This window comes from Copidosoma floridanum, unplaced genomic scaffold (genome assembly GCF_036245765.1).
Source record: "Copidosoma floridanum isolate Cflo_tuat_1 unplaced genomic scaffold, Cflo_Japanese_pri ptg000004l, whole genome shotgun sequence".
Classification (NCBI taxonomy): Eukaryota; Metazoa; Arthropoda; class Insecta; order Hymenoptera; family Encyrtidae; genus Copidosoma; species Copidosoma floridanum.
In genome coordinates, this window is record NW_028321881.1 from 36,926,548 (window position 1) to 36,948,467 (window position 21,920).

A 21,920-nucleotide genomic window follows, 5' to 3' on the forward strand; every position below is an offset into this window, starting at 1 on the left:
TTCGTTTTTTTTAACATGGCATCTCAAGTAAAGCCTGGAGTAGTGAAATAGTCAGCAGGATCTAATTTATAAGCCTTGAGGCAATTATTTCTAAAGTTTTCAAATACTTCTGTTAACAGAAGTACATCAGTTTTGAGGTAAAGATCTAAATACTGTCCAAGAGTTATAATATCAAAAGTTTTCTATACTGTTTCTGCATGTATATAATCTTCACTACTTATATGTGCATTATATAATTTACTATAAAAATCATCTTTAGACGGGAGCCCGATTTCTTCAAGTTTTTCGAATGATGCTACATAATCCTATGGAAATACACCCTTCCTCTTCAGCATATTGATTTGCTCGAAAGAGTATTTATCATCTTGACTGAAAACCTTTTCTAGAGTATCATACTGCTCTAAAAAAGATCCAAACTTATCAAGCGACGACGGCAAAAATCTATACGAGTCAATGAAGCGTAAGTTTATGCGTGTCCCTTTAACGTACTTCGTAAAAGAATTATATTTTTCTTTAGTTTGAGGAATAACTTGTACTCTTTCGGGAAAGCAAGTTACAAGTTCTTGTATAAATAAGTGGGCATCATAGTTGCTAAAATTATGAAAAACTATTGGTACTGCTCACGAGTCCTGATACTTGAGGTTACATGCATTGTGAGCTGGGCCTCGATATCTGAGTAAATAAAAGCGAATTTTAGTTTAAAGGGAAAAATTTTCTCACTTACAAAGTCATAAATATGATACTTACTCTCCAGTAAAATGGCAATGATCATTAACTTTTTCATCATTTTTAATAGACTTCTCACATATGTGACATATATCAGCATTGAAAAAATCAAAGTCCTCTTCTTTAGTTAATGATCTCATTGGCACTGGATTGTTGTACATTCTATGTAAATCTAAGGCAAAATCTTGCATTTCTTTCACAAACCAGGTAGCTGGATTCTCACTGCTTTCAGTTTTTTTTCTGTAGAAAATATATCGTGATTTCGCGTTATCAAAACTGCACTTTACATAGATTTTTATTTATGTGATTTTCAAATTTCGAAATTTTATTATCATACCCAGGCAAGCTTATTTTACACTTATTCACTTCAACACACTCTATCGTATGTGTTTTTAACATTTCATCAGTTGTAAAGTAATGAAGACAGCGGTCGCAAATATATATTTTATGTTGATGTTTTTAAAGAACTTCTTACCAACCTAGATAAGTCTTTAATATATACGTAGTGGTATTTTATATCATTATCAGCACTATTATCACCATCTTGGATTTCTTCTAAATATTCTTCCCTATCTTCTTCTACCTTATCTTTGTCCATTGCCTTAGCATTAAAAAAACCTTCTATTTATTCTTCTATTTCATCTTCATCCATTGCTTCAGCATGACCCAGGTGGGGTTTTCGCTAGTTTCTCCATACCGGGCGCTTCCCTGGGTGGCGGATAGGGGCATCCTCTTAAAATATGAGGTGACGGTGGGCAGCTGGGGTGGCTCTGTGGTGGTGGTCGGAGGCGTGGATCGGGAGGCATGTGTGGCGTTGGCATGTGTATCTGCGGCGGTGTGGACGGGGGACTAGTGCCCCATGTCTCCATCGGTGTGGATGCATGGGCCGGCTCTGCTTGTGCTCCTTGTTCTTCGCTATTTGCTGCTGCCGTGGGTGGCACTCCATTGCTTGATGCGGGCCAACAAAAACTAGCACCCATCGTGTATAGAAGTAAGCGGCGGTTAAAACATTCTTCTTAGATACATGCATCACACACTCTTACTAAACAAATACAGGGATACTTACGGATTGTTCTGGGTTGCGTGTGGCGGGTCCTTTTTCGGGAGGTGAAGCCGGACGATGAGGCTCACGTAAGTCTGGGTAACCTCATCTGATATGGCTGTACATCTCATAAACAAAAAAGACGTGGTGGGCCGACTAATCTAGGCTTACTACCACTGAGGAGGCTATATGGTGGCACCCTAGTGCCTTACGCCAGCCCATTTTGTTGGGTTGTCTGCGCGGTCGTGGGACTGTATACCTGCCGCTCGTCTTGCTGGGATGACCATTGTGTACTAACATATACATACATTACACACGAACACCATTCTTACACTTGTTACTCAATGTCAGGATCAGTCTCCGCGGGTGAGACTGAGGTAGAGTGGCGACTCCCAAAAGTGGCCCGAGCAAGTAGCGGTTCTCTCTGTAACAGAGAGGGCTGCTGCCTTGGTTTTAACCCTTTCCAAATACTCGTTTCTAGAAAAAAAGGGTAGTGCTGGCCTTTGCGGGTCAGTACGACACTCAAAAAGATGCCAAAATGAAAAACGTCGATAAAAAACTAGTACCCCAGGCGGTAGCCTTTCTGAGGGAATCCGCCGGCAGTTCCGATCAGGTGAAAGCCCGGGTGACTGTCGCAGGCCCCACGGATTCTGAGAGATGGGGGAAGGGGGGGGAACAAAGACGTGTCTCATGGCCAACAGGGACTTCTAAATGTTCCATGGCTTTTTTTTTACAGACAAAGGACGAAGAGGAAGCCTGTCGAGTATAGGCACTAACGACACCGAGGACAGCAACGTGTCAGTATTTAGCAACTATACCCGGGAGGAGCTTGCCTCTTTAGAAGAACGTGTCGCTATGCTCAGAGTAAAGCGACAGCAAGTTGCTGATAAAGTCCAATCAGCAACGAAAGACATTACAGAGACGCTACAAATAATTAACGATAAGTACGGGAACACAGCGAACGCTGTTAAAAATAAGCTCAAAGCCGCGCTTAAGCATCTTCAAGAGGCAGAGGTGCTGAGAAAAGGCTGTCTTACTGAAGAAGATGTGTATACCAATGCTTGGAAGTCGTCATTTGAATCCCTGCAGTGGAGGAAACAAAGGCGAGATAATTTTCGACGGCATGTACGGTAAAAATCCTGAATACTGCCCTAAAAGAAATAGAACAAAGTAAAAGAAACAGGAGCCCATCGGACAGCCCTGAGAAACACCAGTAGACTATGTCTTCAAAGAAAAAGAAAACAGGCAGTGGCAAACAAGAAAAAATTCCCCTGAATGACAAAACAAGCCAGAAGAAAAAAGTGGACGCCACAACAACAGTAGTCATGAAGATGGCTGAAGGACAGACTTTTGCAACGGTGCTGAAGACGATGAAGGCGAACTTTGACCCCGATAAGGCTAACGTGGCAGTCCAAAGTGTTATCACTACAAAAAAAGGAGACATACTTATTGAGGCCAAAGGTGTAGAGAATGCTACTGCATTCTCACAGAAAATTGAAAAGTCGGTAGCAGGACAGGGTACTGTCAAAATGAGCAACAGAAAAGTGACATTAGAGGTCCGAGACCTGGATGCCATTGTAGAGGAAGATGAGGTCAAAGAGGTTTTCGCTAGGACTTTTGGACATCAGAGCCAGGAGCCAGAAGTAGCTCTCTTAAAGCCAAATGCCAGAGGACAGAGGCTGGCTTTAATAAAGGTGGACGAAGCATCTGCCAGACAAGTAGAAAAGGAAGGCAGGTTACGAGTTGGCTTTGTAAGCTGCCGAATTCGAAGAATTGAAGTAACAAGATGTTACAAATGCCTGGGATATGGACCCGTCTCAGGCAACTGTAATAACGAAAACAGATCCAAGCTTTGCTTCCGGTGTGAAAGCTCAAACCACAGGAAGATAGACAGTCCAGGCCCAGCACGGTGCTTCCTTTGCCCAACAACGGAAAACAAGCTCGAAGCAGGCAGCGGGAGCTGCCCTCTATTTAAAAGAGCCCTAAAAGAGGCCAGGGATTAGGCCCAAGTAGAATCAAAATAAGGCAAAAAGGCCTTGAGTCGAAAGACAGGCTAATGTGGACTTACGCTGCGCTAGGTACTTTTTACCTATCAGCAAGGGAAAGCATTAAGCTTATAGTGGTGCTGGCTAAGTAGGCGGCCTACTATGAAGCGCTAGACAAGGTGCTGGTCCTCAGGGACCCCGAGTCCTTTTCAGGACTCGAGAGCATCAGCACCTCTAGCAAATGGTGGCGAATTAGCTCGTTAATGCTGTGAGACGCGATGGTCTCCCTAGTGGCTCCACCCTGAAGTAATGCTAATGCGGTTCCGGGGTGGATTAAAAGCCAAGATTTTAGTAGGTATAGGTGGTCTAATAAAAAAAATTCACCGAGTCCCACACTACCGCTGTCCCTGCGGTGTGCCTTAATGCATTTCCCCTACGTCCATAAAAAAAAAAAAAAAAAAATTGCCTCAGCATGAACGAATTCATCACGTTCTCCGTCAATATTTTTTTGTTTTTTTGATTTTCCCTCACTATACGTATCAATATAATAATTTTGTATAAGCAGCAAATTAATATGTTTATCCTTTTTTTCTGCTGTCAAGTGAAGGGGTAAAGTTTCGTAACTATTTTTACTTTTCTCCAAAAAATACACATTAATAGACACATCATTCTGTTTTTCAAATTCTGTAACTTGCATAGGCTGCACTGGAAAGGTGATCCCCTCGAAACTGTATTTGTTTTCGTATTGAGTATAATTTGACACTCGTTGTGCATTTTTATTTACTGGATATAAAGCTGAAAAAATGGCTCATTTGAAGCATTGCTGATCTGCATTTTGTACATTCACGCAAGCTTTTTTTTTCTCGATAGTAGTAGGGACTTCTAAGTAAAAACTACCACTCATTGCATTTTCCTTATTTACATTTACTACTAAATTTAAAATTGAGCGTAAAGTCTATCCAGAATCCCACTCCTGAAACTCTTCTATATCTGTAGAAATAGGCTTCTGGACATTCGATTTAAACCATTTATGTAGGTCTGTTGTATCAAAAATGGAATCAGATTCAGTATTAAAATATTTAACTTCAACAGTCTCTGTATCATTTCTTACGGTCAAAAACTCTGCTGCTAATACTGTATTAATTTTTAAAGCATTTTGCTCGTCGAGAATTTCTCGCACTTTTAAAACGAATATTTTTTTTGCAGACTTAAGAAATTTTATAATATCTAAATGCCCACTATTTACTATAACAGCCATTTTTATGCGATTTTTAAGAGCACTATTAAGATCTTTCCATGTCACAAAATTATAATCATCTTGATTGTCTAATTTTTCATCGAGGCCTGACCCTTGCACTTCTAGAATTTTATAAAATTCTGCTAAAAACGTTGATAAAAGACACTTAATATTCAACAACTTATTTTCCACTGGTGATGACAATTTTACAGACAGCTTATAGTCGGAAATACTTTTAAGCACTATTTCACTGTTATCAATAAAATCCCGTATCTTGGTCATATTATCGCCATGCAGCAAGCGTTGATATTCTATTCGCACTATTTCACAGAAAATCACGTAACTCTTCACGGCGTTGGCGTTAGCAAAATTCTCGCGGAGTTGCTCCATTATACTTACAGCTCGCGTTAACGTACTCAAATGAATGACACGCTGCTTGAACTTTTCTTTTACACTGATTTGCCTCTGCGAAAGCGATACGAGTGATGACAAGCGGTGACTAGCAGTTGTATATAAAGAGATGACACATCAATAGAGGGGTTAGTTAACTAATAATCGTCACAACGTTAAGATGACGAAGTACGTGGTTGATGTTCAATGCTTTAAAACCATGCACAACGAATTTATTTTTAAAAAGGTCGCTATTATACTTCTACAAGAAAATGCTGCACCGTCAGTTTTTGTCTTTAAGCCCCCATATTCTTGGGCACAGCTCTTACCTAAGAACAAATGTGAAAATCGATGGCTGGAGTTTAATTACCACGGTCTTCGTTGGAGCTCAGGAGAAGTTCCCTACGAGGATCTAGCTACAACCTTTCGAGCTATTATTAAAGAAGATGATGTTATTTACGTAAAAGGTCTTGAAAAAATCGAATGGTTGCGCCGTGTGCTATTTAATAGGTACATTACTCATAGTATTATTTATACGCTTTACTAAATATTTGCATGATATAATTATTTTGATAAGTACATTTATGATATTAAGCAATGTCCAGCTTTAAAAAAAATTAGTATGGATGATATCGAATGCATGAATCACCAATTTAATTCAGCTCATTGTGCTGTAGTGAATGCTAAAGCTTTAAAAAAATGGATTTTAAAAGAGCAACAACGACAAAGCGATATTTTTTACTCAATGTACACCTGATACACAATATTTATGCAATAAATTAGTTCTTCATGAATCTATGTTGATTTTTTTCATTCACGCCTCCTTATTACTGCGCTGATTAAAATTACTTTATCGTATTAACTGACTCTATTCGTTGGCGAGGTACTGCGGTGAAGAGGAGTAAGCCAAGCAATGTTGGGATACGCTTTCGGTTATGAAATGGTAAACATGTTCTCTCTGGCAACATACATCACTCGATACGCCCACTCTCGAGAAAAAAAATATGACGCTGGTACATTATACGGCTAAATAAGAAGCAAAGAGTTATCGGCCACGGCTAACACATACGTGTACCCTAGCATGACTCGTTGCGCCCGCTCTTGCTAAGAAAAAAATATTACACTGGTACATTATACGCCTAAATAAGAAGCGAAAAGTCATCAGCCACGGCTAGTACATCCGTGTGGATAAGAAATAATAGTTTTATTACTTGGCAAGGTACTGCGTCGAGTAAGCCAACGTTGGTCGCAGCTAAACAGGATACGCGATCCGCTTTTCCCAATGAAATTTTCTCTCTATAAACTCGATACACCCGCTCTTGAGAAGAACAAAAAAAAACAACGATTACGCTGAGACTCCTAAACAATGAGTGGAAGAAGAAAATAAAAAAATATCCGCTGATAAGAAATACACGTTCATGCTTGATCATCTTCCTCTCGCGCTGTACTTTGGGCTTGTCACCTACACCTTTCGGACCCATCCTGATGACGTTGGAGCTCGATTCGCGGTCGGAAAGAAAGTGAGCTGTCAGTACCATCCGACGTCACAGCATCCGGAAGAGGCCCCTTCCCCTGACGTTACCGCCCGAGTAGTCCTCACCACCCACCGCCCCCACTACCTCTCCTATACCACCCGTGCCTCTCCTCCCACCGCCCGATCAGCCTCTCCCCCCACCATCGCATCACCTCTTCTCCACCCACAGCCCAACTATAGCTAGAGCCTCTCCCCTCACCACCACCTCTGGGGGGAGCTGGGGAGTGCCAGAACCGCCATGGTTTACCTACTGTGCCAACATCTGGCCGTGCAGAGCTGGAGATTTGGCAAGCTCAGCACGGAAGACACGAGAGAAAAGAACCTCGAGCCAGTGAAGGGCTAATGTAGTCAGGGCTCTAGAGCTATAGAGAATGGTGATCTTTTATAACAATATGAAATTAGCCCTTAAAATTAGTACAAAAATACTTCGAAGAACGTCCTAAGGTCTCGATTTACAGCAGGATGCGCTTCATTGTTAATTACAACAAAATAATTTAAAAATCGGCTTTTTTTGTTTTTATAGAATGTCTAAATCTGTTGTTTTAATGTTACACACAAATATTGTTAATCTGACGATGTTACGTAAGAATTAACCAAAAAAAATTTAAGTAATACTTTCATGATTTTTATAATAGACGAAAAATGCAAAAATACTTAAATGCGTGAAAATACACATTGCAATAGTGTACATTCAATGAAAATGAAATGTTACATACATCAGTATGCTTATTATTGAACTCGTTCAATCATGAATTTAAAAAACGGTAACCTACGGCAAAATGTTGATTGAAAGTTTTGATTGTCTATAAAAATTTGTCTTGTCTTCAGCACGTTACAGATATTTAAGTTTCCATGATTGATGAGCAATAACAATATCTTTAATGATTACAAAACTTAATTGTTAAATACATAAAGAAAAAAGTTGTTACGAAAATAATTATAAAAGGCCACCACTTTTTGCTTTTTTTTTCTCTGGTGCTCTTATCCCTGAGATTTAATTGCGATATACAATACGTAGAGTCGAAATAACATGACGTCAACTCCACGTTTTTTCAATGTACTTCGAGGCCATTGACGTCCTAAAATTAATTCATTTCTTCAACATCTTACAATACATTACGTACAACAATAAAACCACAGCAAGGATTTATGGTCTCATAAAACATATAGAAATATTAGAATACAGCACGCCAAGGACCGAATCTTAGGATACCCACAGCGAGAGGGTTCAGAGTCAGTGATTTAACCATGCCTTTTTCTAGTAGCTGTAATAGGGGATGTATGGTATAAAGCTCAATCCACAGGGCGCCAGGACCCGCCAGTCCTGATTTATGGATGTATTGCATATCCGTGAACAGAACTGCGAATACGTGTGAGTGTATGTACCACGTATACACTATTTATTTGTTACCGATCGGTAACGTAATTATCGTGTTCATTGACAGTGTTGACACACACGTATTCACATTTCTATTCACGGATATGCAATACATTCATAAATCAGGACTGGTGGGCCCTCACGCTTTTTGGATTGAGCTTTACACCATACATCCCCCATTAGCTAATTACAGAAAAGTGTAGTACTATGCTGTGACCAGAAAGATCACGGGATTCGTGCACTCATTAAAAATATTTTTACTTTTAATGATATATATTATGATAAGTAGTATCTTGATGCCCAGTTGTATGATGATTGAGTTTTTTCTACTGTTGAGAAATTCTATTTTTACCTTGCTAAAAAAATACGGCGTAGCATGGGAAAAATTTTATTATAATTATAATTCGTTAAAACAAAAATGGTTGTAGTAATGACTTGCAAAACATTTTTTTGTACAACCCACGAATAATTTGAATCATAACCACGTAACCTCTGCTTCAACCAATCATATAACGAATGGAAGGATTTATGTCATATAATTCTCCTTTTTTTATACATAGTCGGGCAGATTTAGCTTTGGCGTCATAAAAACTGATACTAACAATTTAAGAAAATATTTTTTTTTGATCTTTGCGTTGGCATAAACGTATTAATTTTGTACAATTGTTGAGTTTCAGCACAGCTGGCTAAAAAAATGTCAAAATCTGTCAAAACTGGTTTTTAGCGTTTTACTAGAGAACTACGCGTCTGGCGGCAAAAAGTGTTTTGATACAAAAAAAAACAAAAACAAAAAGTTTTGAAAGATCCCAATGGGTTCACTTGTGCGCGAATTGCAAAAAACCGTGTTTTTTGGCCATTTTGTCGAAATTTAGTAACTTGCGTTTAATATAATAATAAGAGCTAAGATTTAGACTAAAGGTAGGTATTGCAGCTCTCAACATCCTCAATAAAAATCTTCAGCTAGATTAGATTTAAACTTTTTTCACACCGCAGCGAAAACCAAAAAAGGGGCTTCCGAAAAACGGCTGTAAAAAAGTTTGAAGCTTACGTAGAGACATTATTCGAACGCGATTTTATTTGTCTAAAGTTACTCTAGAATAAGTCAAAGTTTCATCAAGTACGAATGGGTGTTAGTACCGAAAATATCAATTACAAAAACATTGAGTTTCTGACAGTGGCGTGACAGCGATGTGCCACCCATTCGGCCGCTATAAACCCAATTCCACTAAAATCGGCTCGAAAATTTTTCAAACTCCTTGTCAGCGTCGCATTAAACGTAGGCAAACTATTATTAGGAAAGTTATTGCTACTAGGCAGCGCTACGAACGTTTTGTATGCAAATGTTTTTTTCCTAAAGTATTGAAGAGAGTTTCTCTACAAATCACATTTTTAGCCGACACACCGCCGCCAGAAATTCAATGTTTTTATAATTAACATTTTTGGTACTTGCACTCATCCGAACTTAATGAAACTTTGACGTACTGTAGAGCAACTTGATACGAATAAAATCGCGTTTTAAAAATGTCTCTACAGTAGCTACAAACTTTTTCATAGTAGTTTTTCGGAAGGACCTTTTTTTGGTTTTCGCTGCAGTGTGCAAAAAGTTTAAATCCAATCAAGCTAAAATTTGGTGTGGATGGTAAGAGCTACAATACCTACCTTCAGTGCAAATTTTAACTCTTAATATTACATCGAACGCGAGTTATTGAATTTCGAAAAAATGGCCAAAAAACACGGTTTTTTGCAATTTGCGTAGAACCTAGTGAGCCCATTGGAATTTAACAAAACTCATTGTATTTGTTATTTTATTGCAATGTTTTAGTATTTTAGTATTTTAACACTTTTTGCTGTCAGACGCGTAGTTTTTCGATAAATCGCAAAAAACCTGTATCAACAGATTTTGACAGCTACGCTGCAGCTCAAAAGTGGTACAAAATTAATGTTTGTACTGACGCAAAGATCTATGAAAAAAAAATTTTGTTATTGTTGGTATCAGTTTTCCGTATTTGAGCCCCCCATCGACTAATTCTGCCCAACTAATAGGATTAGACAAGGACATAGGAAAACTTACAAGCAGCAATCTCTAATGAGCTGCATATCATATAAATTATAGGCTACCAGACCTTTAGCGGGCTTCATTCTAAAATCTTTATGGTAATACTTTATGCTCATATATCTATATTTATGTGTGCATCTAGAGCAGGGCTACAGTAAAGCAGTTTCTGTCTCCAAATTCGAATATAATGCACAAACTTTTGGTGGGAGTCTAAGGAAATACTTCCATGCAATACAGTTTAAATTAGAATATTTGGATTCAGAATGAGTAGTTTTGAAATAAGAGCAATGGTACATTACTCACTTACGGAGGAAAAGTAATATAAGTCCCAGATCTCAGATCACAGGCTTTTGACCAAGAATCTGATCTGAGACTTTCTTTGTTTCTCTTTCACGGGTTATATTCGATTTTTTACTCATTCTGTGCTAAGAGATGGAATTTTTTCCACAAAGCGCAGTACGGTTAACATGTTTTATCACACGGCGTTAAAAGAAAAAACTTTATTTTTTTTTTTGCGGGAAGAAAATTTAATATCTCAGCAAAAGATTGATTAAAAATCATACAACTCAAGGAAGGAAATAAGGAATTCCTCAGATCACATTTTTGGTCAAATGCCAGTGATTTGAACTCTCTTAATTTACCCTCCGTGTATGATTAATACACTATTAAAGCACTGTTCGTAGTGTGTATGAAGACTACTTGCGCTACAATGACATGTTTTTACAACTTTAGCGTAGCATTTCTCAATAGACACTATGAAAAGTTAAAGAACACAATTATTCTATGCTACTGTTCTTTAAGATTAATACAAACATTTTGCTTTGTTACAAAAAATATATGAAGTTATTCTGGTGTATTATCTTAAATTATCTAGCCTAGGCCCCTAGCTTCTAAGCGTGTTAAACGTATTTAATCACCAATCGAAATGAAGCTAAAGGCGCTTTTTGATTGGTTGAGGAGGGTTCATGTCATAAAAATCGCTTGGTTGGAGTAACATAACTTGCATGTAGTACATGTAATACTAACTTTTGTCTTGGGTTATTGGGTTATTGGGGTATTATTCATACGTACTACATGCAAGTGACTTTTATGACATGAACCCTTCTCAACCAATCAAAAGGCTTCTTTAGCTCTATTTCAAATGGGTGATCAAACATGTTTAACACGCTTAGAGAATAGGGCCCCTGGCGTATTAGCTACGATGAAATTTTGACAAAAGCAATGAAAACTCGATCTAAAAAAAGGAACATTTTAATTTACAAATAATTAAACCCACTTACATTGATTTAACACTGTATTTATTTAAAGTTTCTAACCACAAATACTGCGATACAGATGAGATTAGCATTAAATTTGTATTTAGATTCATAGTAATATTTTTAACAAAAACTTGAAGCACGTCACGCAACACACATGATCATTTGGAACAAGTTCATAGTATTAAGTCTGTCTACGATAAAAAAAATAAGTGGTGTAACATCACATACCCGACAAAGTAGCAGAAGTTAACATGAAGCTCAATTTGTGTATATCATACCGTACAAACAGTACCATAAGGTTACTCCGATGAACTTGGTTTCAATCACACTGAGAAAAGTAGTATTAGAAAAAGTGTTACAACTATATTAAAAATTACTATATTTTATAGGAAAGCTAAGACATACTCACCTTATGGTAAAAATTACTATGCCACGTAATAAAACCAGATAATATAAAAATTTGCTATTCAACATAGTAATTTTTACTTTGTTCAGAAATAGTTTTCATAATAATGTAAGACAAGAAACACATATGCACCCGCACACACACACACGTGTGTGTGTGTGTGTGCAGACTATAAATAACGATGTGTATGTACTTCAGAATATACATAACCATGTGTTTTAAAAATAATTTCATTTAAAAAGAGATCTACAGTCACCAGGACTTAAACCTCTGTCGCTTGGCTTTTGAATTGAGCTCCGGAACCACTAGACTATGTTACAGTATGTCTGCTTAATGGTGGGATGGAACTAGGTTGTCGATTAGAAAAATTTCTTCTAACGCGAAAAGAATCTGGGTGGTAGTTAAGGTATTTCAGAACAAATCTAAATAGTTTTATACTCTAATTTGTGTCAGCTAACGGCCCAAAAAAATGGTAACAGTAGCCAAAATTGGTTTTTCGCATCTCGAAAAAAACTGGAGAGTCGGAAAAATAAGTTATCTTGATAAAAATATGCGCAATTTTAAAACGAAGAAAACAAGCTCTGGTGGGATAAAATCGGTCTAGCCGTTTTTTTGCAATATGCAAAAAAATGCAACTTTAGACCATTTTTTGAAAAAACCTATAATTCGCGTTCCTTTAAATATTAAGACTTGAAAATAAAATTCAAGGTAGATCTTGTGTCCCTTAACATTCACACAAAATTTAAGGAAGATCGGTTGTAAACTTTTTACAGACCGCTGTAAGAAGTCAAAAATGGTCCCTCCGCAAAAAAGTTGGACGTGGCTGGTTTTTCAACACATTGCCATTTTTCAAACAGCATTGTATTTTTCGACAGTTACTCTACCGTTCAATTGTTACTTCTTTTACCAAAACGTCATTCCATTTGACATTTTGGAAGTATGCAAAAAATTGATGTCAAAAACCGGCTATTTTCCATGGATACGGCAGCGGCGTAGGCCATGCACTCTCTCAGCATCATAGCTCCGGGGTTTGCTAGCAGCTCACCACGCCGCAGAGTGGGGCAAATCACCAAAAAGCTGGCTAAAAATAAAAAAATTGGTATAAAATTTAGTGCTCTGAGGTTGTTGGGGTCACTGATTACGAATTTCATATCAAACATACAAAAATTTACCCCCTCCACCCCTTAAGAACTACCCACTTGCATGAAATATCACATAATTTATAAAGTTATCAAGTTGTATACCATTTTCAAGGTTTTCGGGGTCATTGATTACGAATTTCATATCAAACAGACAACAATATACCCCTATTACTCCTCAAGAACCACCCCCTTGCATGAAATACCACATAATTTATAAAGTTGCCAAGTCGTATACAATTTTCAAGGTTTTTGGGGTCACTGATTACGAAATTTATATCAAACATACAAAAATCTACCCCCTTCATCCCTTAACGATATTTTTCTAGATTTGGAGAACCTTCTGTGGTTTTCTTTAACAGTTTTGCAGGAGTGTTATTTCCATTAGAACGTAAGGCCTTTGATGCTGCAGTTGTTAACGCATTGACACTATTTGAACTATGAAGAGATTCTGTTTTCCTTTTTTTTTTTTACGATCAGAACTTTCACAAAATGACTGAGTTTCTTCCTCTTTTTGCGTTTTGTTCTTTTTTTATGATTTAATCATGATAATAATAAATGCACATTGTATTGAAAGATTAAATTGAACTCACGTAGGTGGCTGTTAAATGTAAAATCTATTTCGGTATTTAACCAGTCTTGCTCTTTCACAAGAAATTGATCATTATTACGTTTTAATGCATTCCATTTTTCACTGTATCTGTTGTAAAATCTTGAGTTTAGTTTATCTTGAAGAGTTTTCCTTGTAGAACAATCGTTAGAAACATTAAATTTATCTAATAAATTCTGTATAATTTCAACTTTCTTTTCGGCAATTGATTTTTCAGTGGTCTTCAGGTAAGCATAATGGAGTTCAGACCGTTTTATTTTATTCATCATTAAATTGTATATATACGCGCGGAAAATTTACAATGGACAAGACAATATTACTTTACTTATAACAATAATGGTATAGTAGATTATTGATAGATTTCTTTCTTTGCAGTATGCAACTGCATCTTACCTTTGCTAGTTCTAATCTAATCGAACAGACCAAAATTCTAAGTTTCACGATTATACCTAGTAGCGTTGTCAGTTTAAGTACGTGGTTGTTTAAAAAAAGGCAATTACTTTATAAAAAATTGAAAAGTGTTACTTATATTTGAAAAAACTTATGTTTCTAACTTATTTATCTATTTTAAGTAGAAATGTTCTCTTGATACTTTTCTCTAACATGCTTCTATCAAAAGATATTAAAAATTACAGTTGATGAAAAATGCCCAGTTTGGGGACTTCAAAAATTTATAACTTTTTTTTGAAGCTTTTCGAAAAAATTACAAGAGACTTTTTCTTCTTAAAATGTGCCAGATTCTTATAAAAAAAAAAGTTTGAAACCAAAATTTCGATTTTTTTGAATATTTTTATGATTGTTTAACCAATAGCGCTTTAGAAAAATTGTACCACTTTTAACAAATTGTAAATAGTCAATTCAGATTCTGCGTAAAAATATACACTAAAATAAACTTTAAAAAAACCTTTATTCATCCGGTGCAGACTGGTTGTACACCAGAAAAGACCTAGCCCTCAGACTATTGCGCTTACTTAAGATATGAATTTTTATCTTATTTAAAGAGGGGCTAATATGGGCAAGATTTTTTAATGAATTTACTTTCTAGGTATGTTAAGGTATATGAAATCGCTAGAGAGCTCATGAAAGCTCGAAAAAAACCTTTTAGATTTTCTACGTTTTCTTTAAATGTTTGCATAAATATACCATTTTAAAAAAATAAAATTAAATACTTAGAGATTTATTTACTTTCATAAGTCAATAAGAAAATTTACTCTTTATAACATGTACAATAATGTGAAAAAAAAAAAAAAAAAAAATGTTAGCTAAATCAAACCAAAAAATTGTACAATCAATTTAAGAAACAAAAACCACACAATAAATCGAAAAAATTCGGAAGAAACGAAATTCACCTACTTGGAAGCTGCGCACGTTTAGGACCAAATTTTTTTGGGTTATGAATTCTACTGATTTATATGCTCTTGAGTATCAAAAGTAAACATCACAAAAAATGGTAAATTTGAAACTTGAAAAATTAAATTTTGGACAGCTGTTTGGCAATTTGCCCCACTGTGCGCCGTCACATCCACGGAAAATAGCTGGTTTTTGACATCAATTTTTCGCGTACTTGTCAAACAGAACGAAATTTTGGTAGGTTGTAGAATAACTCTCAACGAGTACAATACCGTTTGAAAAATGGAAATATAGTAAAAAACCAGCCACGTCCAACTTTTTTAGCGGAGGGACCATTGTTTGCTTCTTGCAGCGGTTTGCAAAAAGTTTACAACCAATCTTCCTAAAACTTGGTGTGGATATTAAGGAACATTGGATCTACCTTGTATTTAAATTTTCAAGTCTTAGTATTACAAGGAACGCCAGTTATAGATTTTTCAAAAAACGGTCCAAAGTGGTACTTTTTTGCAAATTGCGAAAAAACGGCTAGACTAATTTTATCCTACTGGAGCTCATTTTCTTCATCTTGAAATTGCGCTTTTTACTCACTGGTGTCACTTTTTTGTCCAACTTTCCAGTTTTTTCTAGACGCGAAAAACCATTTTTGGCCACTGTTACTTTTTTTTTGGGCTGTTAGCTGACACAATTTAGAATCTAAAACTAATAAGATTTGATTTGAAACAGCTCAACTACCACCTAGATTTTTTTTGCGTCAGACGCAATTTTTCAAAAATGATCATGCTTTTTTGCTAATTCTATCCGACTATAAGTATCGATAAAGTACAAGTGGGAACGTGTACAGTTTACGATACACATAATAAAGTTAAAAATCAAAGGGTTTCCTGTAAACCACAGTGTTAACCACGGATGATTAGTCGATTCAAAATTAATTATCTGTAGGTATCAATTTTTAACTCTTATGAATCAAAAAATATGTTTCTCATAATATTTACAGTAGTATAACCTTAATTTTGAAACTAAATAGGCTTGTATACCTATAGACATCGTACAAAATTACTTTCGAACATAGTAATTTTCACTATACTGAATAGCAATGCTGTGGAATGAGAAATGTTACTATGTTACGTAGTAAAGTCTATTTCTGAATATAGGACATTTTAAAACGATTAAAATAAAATTTACTACTTATATTGTATAGCAAAAATTATACTATCATAATCGTTACTATGTTAGATATAGTAATTTTTATTATATCGTGTAATAATTTTTGTAGGGGTGCTACATAATAGTAATCATCTAAAATACAATAAAAATTATTTTAAACATAACAATTTGCGTCATCAGGTGAGTATGTCTTAGCTTTTCTGGAAAATATAGTAATTTTTAGTACAGTTATAATACTTTTCTAACACCACTTTTTTCAGTGCATGCTAATGACGCGAGCACAAAATTTACTGCAGATGTATTTCATAACAAACCAGAATAATTCTAGAATATTGTAACAACAATATTTCATAGCTATATCACTTTAAAAATTTGTGATAAGTATTTTTTTAGTTTTTCATTGTAAGTAGGGAATACTATTCTCACATAGCCAATAAACGCCATTAAAGCACTAGTCCTCATGCTCATAGTGAATACTCATAATGATAAGCAGTGTCTACAAAATCCTAAAACAGTTCGTTGTCCTAGGAATTTTTCAAATATATTTCTAATACAGAAAGAAATTGGCCATTCTCATCAGAGTTTCCCCAGAAATGTGGAAAAATATACTAAATTAAAAATAGGCTTTATTTATTCATTTAACAATTCATGTAAAGATACCCATTTTTATGACAATTTAGTGTTTTGCGTATGTCTTCACTTCTAATACTCCTAGACAAATTTTATGATTGACAAACGTTTTGAGAGCTGTGAGATTTCTCTTGGAGTATTAGAAGTAGAGACCAAAGCAAAAAGTCAAATAAATAAATTGACATGTATGCATAAATTCTCAAATAAATAAATATAGATGATTTATAATTTGATTAAAACCATTTTCCTATATTCCTGGGGAAATTATGTAGAAGAATAATCAATTTCACCATTTAGTAAAAATTATGCTGTACATCTGTAAATTATAGTTTCAAGGTACTCATTAGACTAAAAAGCGTAAAACATAACTTACGTGCAAGTAGTGATCTTCAATCTGGGAAACAGGCTGAGAGTAGACGCTTGAGTGCTCGATCGGCCGATAAGAAAGTTCTTTGATAATGAAAGCACCAGAACGCACTGGACCAGCACGATGAATGGTCTGCAGGTAATGAGCACGCATTTTTTCGTCCTCAGGAACCTGAGTGTAACTCACGAAATTGCCGATGTCATCGTGGGCGTCATTCTCCTCGCTAGAGCTGCCACCAGACGTATCATAGTCCGATGAGACCTCGGCCTCCTCCTCGATGAACTTCTTGACCAGTTGTCGGCATCTGCCCCTCCCACATTTCTTTTCCCAATTATTGGCTTCCTTTTTAAATGTTTGGACGAATAGGCTACTTTCGCTACAGTGTCTGCGAAAAAATGGGCTCACCGAGCTCACAGAGATGTTTTTCTTGCAACTCCCTGTCCCGGTGCCTGGGCACAATTTTTTTTTCTCAGGCAAAATAGATGCTCTGCGAGCTAGCTGGCTTGGCAGGGTGAAACCATCCATACCCCTGGTAACCACTCCATTCAGTCTGTTTCTTCGCATACTCAGATGGGCAGACTTGTCGAACTCAGCTCGATAATTCTTTTGAACATCGATCAGCCTGCTGGTAGAGCCTTCTGGCGGAGTATTTATATTATTCTCTAAAACTTCACTTCCCACAGAGTTCAGATTCTTTAAACTAAGCATCTTGTTTTTTGACTTGCAGCCACCAGTTGAGATCCAGTCTGTTGAGTTTGTCTGGAGCTTCACGTTGGAGCTCTGAGCACCATGCTTGCCACTGCCATTACTGGCTGTGAAGTAACTGCTCAACTTCTCTTGTTGTTCCTTCGGAACAGCAATGACAATGATGGAGTCCTGCTCAAAATCATCATTCTCATCAAAATTCAAGTCAGACGCAAGCTCGCTTTCGTTAGTCACACCCTGTTTGGACCCGTCAATAGCGGACTGGCGCTTATTTTTCTCATCACAAACGTCTTTTTTTTGCTGGTCGTTGTAGTTGTTGCTCAACATCTGGGGCACGACTGGTAGCTCCTCTCCTTGGACGCATCCACCTTGTCCAACAGTCATTGGTGGCGTTGGATTAGGGCTAAACTGTGTCTCTAAGTCGTCCATGTCATCAAAAAAATCTTCCTCGGAGTCCAGATAAAACATGGTGGCAGGGATATCCTTGGAAGAAGGTGGTTGTAGAAGGGCCGAGGATGGAACAGCTTTTTTAGTCTTGGGTTTGGGTTTCGGCGGCGTGCCGAAGACGGCTTCGTCGTCAGAAGAGTCAGCGTTAAAGTGAGACAGTAGACGCTGCCGCTTTATAATGACGGGCAAATCGTAGCTGGGACTTCGACTGGCATTGCGTTTTCCTACGCCTTTTTGGACATTAGTTGTAATGGGGCTAAGATCTTCAAACAGGTCTACATCGTCTTCATCACTGGTTGCCTCGAGCAGTTCCTCGAATATGTTGCGTGGGATGCGTGCGGGATTGATGCAGTTATTTTTAGTACTGCTATTGCTGCTACTGTAACCAGCAGCGTCTGGTGACGTTTCGTCTAAGATGGCATCGAAGTCGACCTCAACTTGCGCACAGTCAGCTTCAGAAGGTTGCACCAGCTTTAAGGCTGCTGTTGCATTTTCTGCCAAATCTTCCCACTGGCTACGGATGTTGTTGTTATTGCTGCTGTTGTCAGTGTACTTGGATTCGATGATTTGGACATCACCATAATCCTTAAAGTCGTCAATGGACCCAAAACTCGAGCAGATCTGTTGGGAATTGTCAACGTCGTAATGCGGGGGAAACCCAGTATCTAGCAAGGAGTCCTCCAACTCGCCAGGCAAGCGAACGGGCTTGCACAGTACCAGCTGGCTGATGGACTCGAGGTTATTATAGGGAGGTAACCATACCCCACCAAAGAAGTTCACCAGATCTGTCTGTTGACCGTCATTACAGCTGCTGATCTTCTCGGGGAAGGGCAACCAGACAAGCCAAGAGGACGGGCTACGGCTAAAAGGCTCTGAATCCTCTGAACGCTTCATCGTGCACAGTATGAGAAACTCGAGGACGAGGTTGTCACAGCTCAGGAGGGGCACATCGGCTGGGAGAAGGTTCACATACACGTTTTCTAGGGTGTGCGATCCTTTTCGGTGTTCTTGGGAGAGAATGCCAGAGTCGTTGTCGTTACTGGGGCCAGAGGTACCCATGTTGTTGCTGCTAGTGCAAGCCGTTACTACTGCTGTTTCTGTTGCTGCTGCTAACGAGTTTGACGGCTGTAGAAACCTCATCAGTGACGTCTGCAAGCATTAGGATTACGAAAAAAAAGTCATGTAAAGGCTTTTTTTAATTTTTTACTGAATACTGTACAGTATCAGAATTACATTGGCTACAGCTATTTCATCTTATCAAATAAAGAATTACTTAATATCATTTTTTCGGTCTTATAATACGTACTATTAAATCTAACAGCTCTACTTATTTGCAAACCTTAACGGTGTCTACATAAGTCTACCCTTCGAAAACTGCATTTAGTGTGTTGGATAGACTTGAACAAACGAAATCAATATGATGGATGGATTTTTTTCTGGTCACTAGTTTTTAGTGTCTAGCATTCAGCATCTTGGTCATAGAATAGTCTAGAGACAAAAAACAGCTGTCGATAAGATAGTTTAGCGTCCATTTTAGAAAGGTTAACATGCTCAGCTTATAAAAAGAGACACTAGACGTGACTGGTATCTTTTTGATTAGTAAATAGATATTTTTGCGTCACATAAGTAAGGCACTAGAAGCTAGGAGCTAGAACTTTGTGGGTAAGAAAATGGATATTTAATGCCTATTTTTATGGACGCTTGTTTTTAGAGTTTAGCGTCTATGACGTTAGTCACATGCATAGATCGTGTGATGTAAAATAACTGTCAGCATGTCGGATTAGCGTTTAACTCTGGTAACGTAAACTAAATGTACAAAATATTTTTTGTCACCTAAATACGTGACTAATACACAAAACACTAAATGTTCAAAAATAGCGTCCAGAAAAATGAACATTTACATGGGAAAATAATGCTAGCGCTACCTTATTGATACCAATAATTTTGCAGTACATACACTATACTGGCTATATTACGCTCTTTTACTGACTACGATTGAAGTCGATGTCTGCTGTTCGATTGGGATATGGTATTTGGTAGCTATAGATTTTATGGTACAAATTAAAAAACTTATGTGGAGTAAAGAGGCAAAGCATGTTGTAATATTCGGTTGGTGGAACCTTGATATGTTTACCTCGTTAAGGGCAGTCCAGAGAAAATTTAAAAAAACTTTTCCTTGACTGCCCTTAACTAATTCTCACAGACTGAGTTTTTCAAAGGATGGGCTATCCATAACACATAAAAGAAACAGCATCAGTGGTCAGAGCCTTTATCTTTGTAATACGATGTTTCCAGCTAGTATGCGCGTACTGAGCTGAAATGTGTTAATTAAAAAGTCATTATTTAGTAAAAAGATGTGTTATTTCTGTTTCACTTATAAAAAATAACATTCAAAGTTGTTGTTGTCGTCAAATTTACGAAAAAATGAGCAAAAAGTGTCCTTTTCGTCTAGTGTCACTTTTCAGTTTTTTCACGTTTCGACCCTCACTAAGCGAACATCGAGCTACAATCAAACTGCGTACACTGAAAAAAAGTGCTAGCTTGTCACAACTGACACGTGCAGCACTCCCAATGCGTTGGTGCAGTTGCTCCCTTATTTTGGGTGGCCAGGCTTCGCAAAGAAGGAAAATAGCAGACCAAAGCGTTTGGGAGATCCACCGTCCGATTCTATGGGACGGCGGCGCATGCAGATCCTGGTACTCTTGGTAGGTGTAGGCTTGCGAACCAGCTTATAATAAGACATCTTGATACTATAATAAATAAAGTATTTTTATGTAAAGAGATGAATAGATTAGTATAAAATGGATCTTGCGGTTACAACAGAGGAAACTACTAAAGGTGAGTGCAAATGTAAATGTAAATTTAAATAAACCAAAATAATAAAACGCACATCAACGCCTGTATCATAACAACAGCCTTTTTTTCAGCCACTACAGCTTTTGATTAGTGGCACTAAATGGAAAAATTTTGTTTTCCGTCGATAGAGTGATGGCAGTTTTCATGTAAGGTAGATAAGAACATTCCAACTATACAAGCAGCTTACTTGTACGTACCAGAAACAGACATAGTCTTCCGTAATATTTACTAAAATTCACTTTTACAAAGTATCTTGTACCTTTTGACCAAATTACTTTGATATAAAATCGCTTAGAATAACTAGTGAGGATGGTAATTGAAATAAAAATACCATGTAAAACAATTTTTTTAACAACTTTTTTGGTAAAGTCTTTATTAAAGTCGTTTTTAGTTACTCACGGAGGAATTACTTAAATATATTCCACTCAGTCGATCGGAGCTTTCAGACTAACAGTTTTTACTGGGTTTTCTCCTCTCTGGCACCCTCCTGTTCACTGAATTTTGTTAGGACTGTGGTTAGGGTGCGATTACATGGATCCCAGAATGAGCACACGGAACCATTTAAACTTAAGAAAACAAAAGAGAGGTGCAAGGAAGAGACTCTCCTGTCTCTTTTTCTCGAATATAGAAACGAGTAAT

At 37.1% G+C, this 21,920-nt stretch overlaps 1 protein-coding gene across 1 annotated transcript in view; it reads right to left on the reverse strand.

The window, feature by feature from the left end:
- Positions 1-21,920, reverse strand: part of Fancm (FA complementation group M) — a 94,803-nt gene that overhangs the window by 18,899 nt on the left and 53,984 nt on the right. The window contains exon 12 of the mRNA XM_014354576.2: positions 17,280-19,574. Within this exon, the coding sequence (XP_014210062.2) occupies positions 17,280-19,574 (2,295 nt within the window). The remainder of the gene's footprint in view (positions 1-17,279; positions 19,575-21,920) is intronic.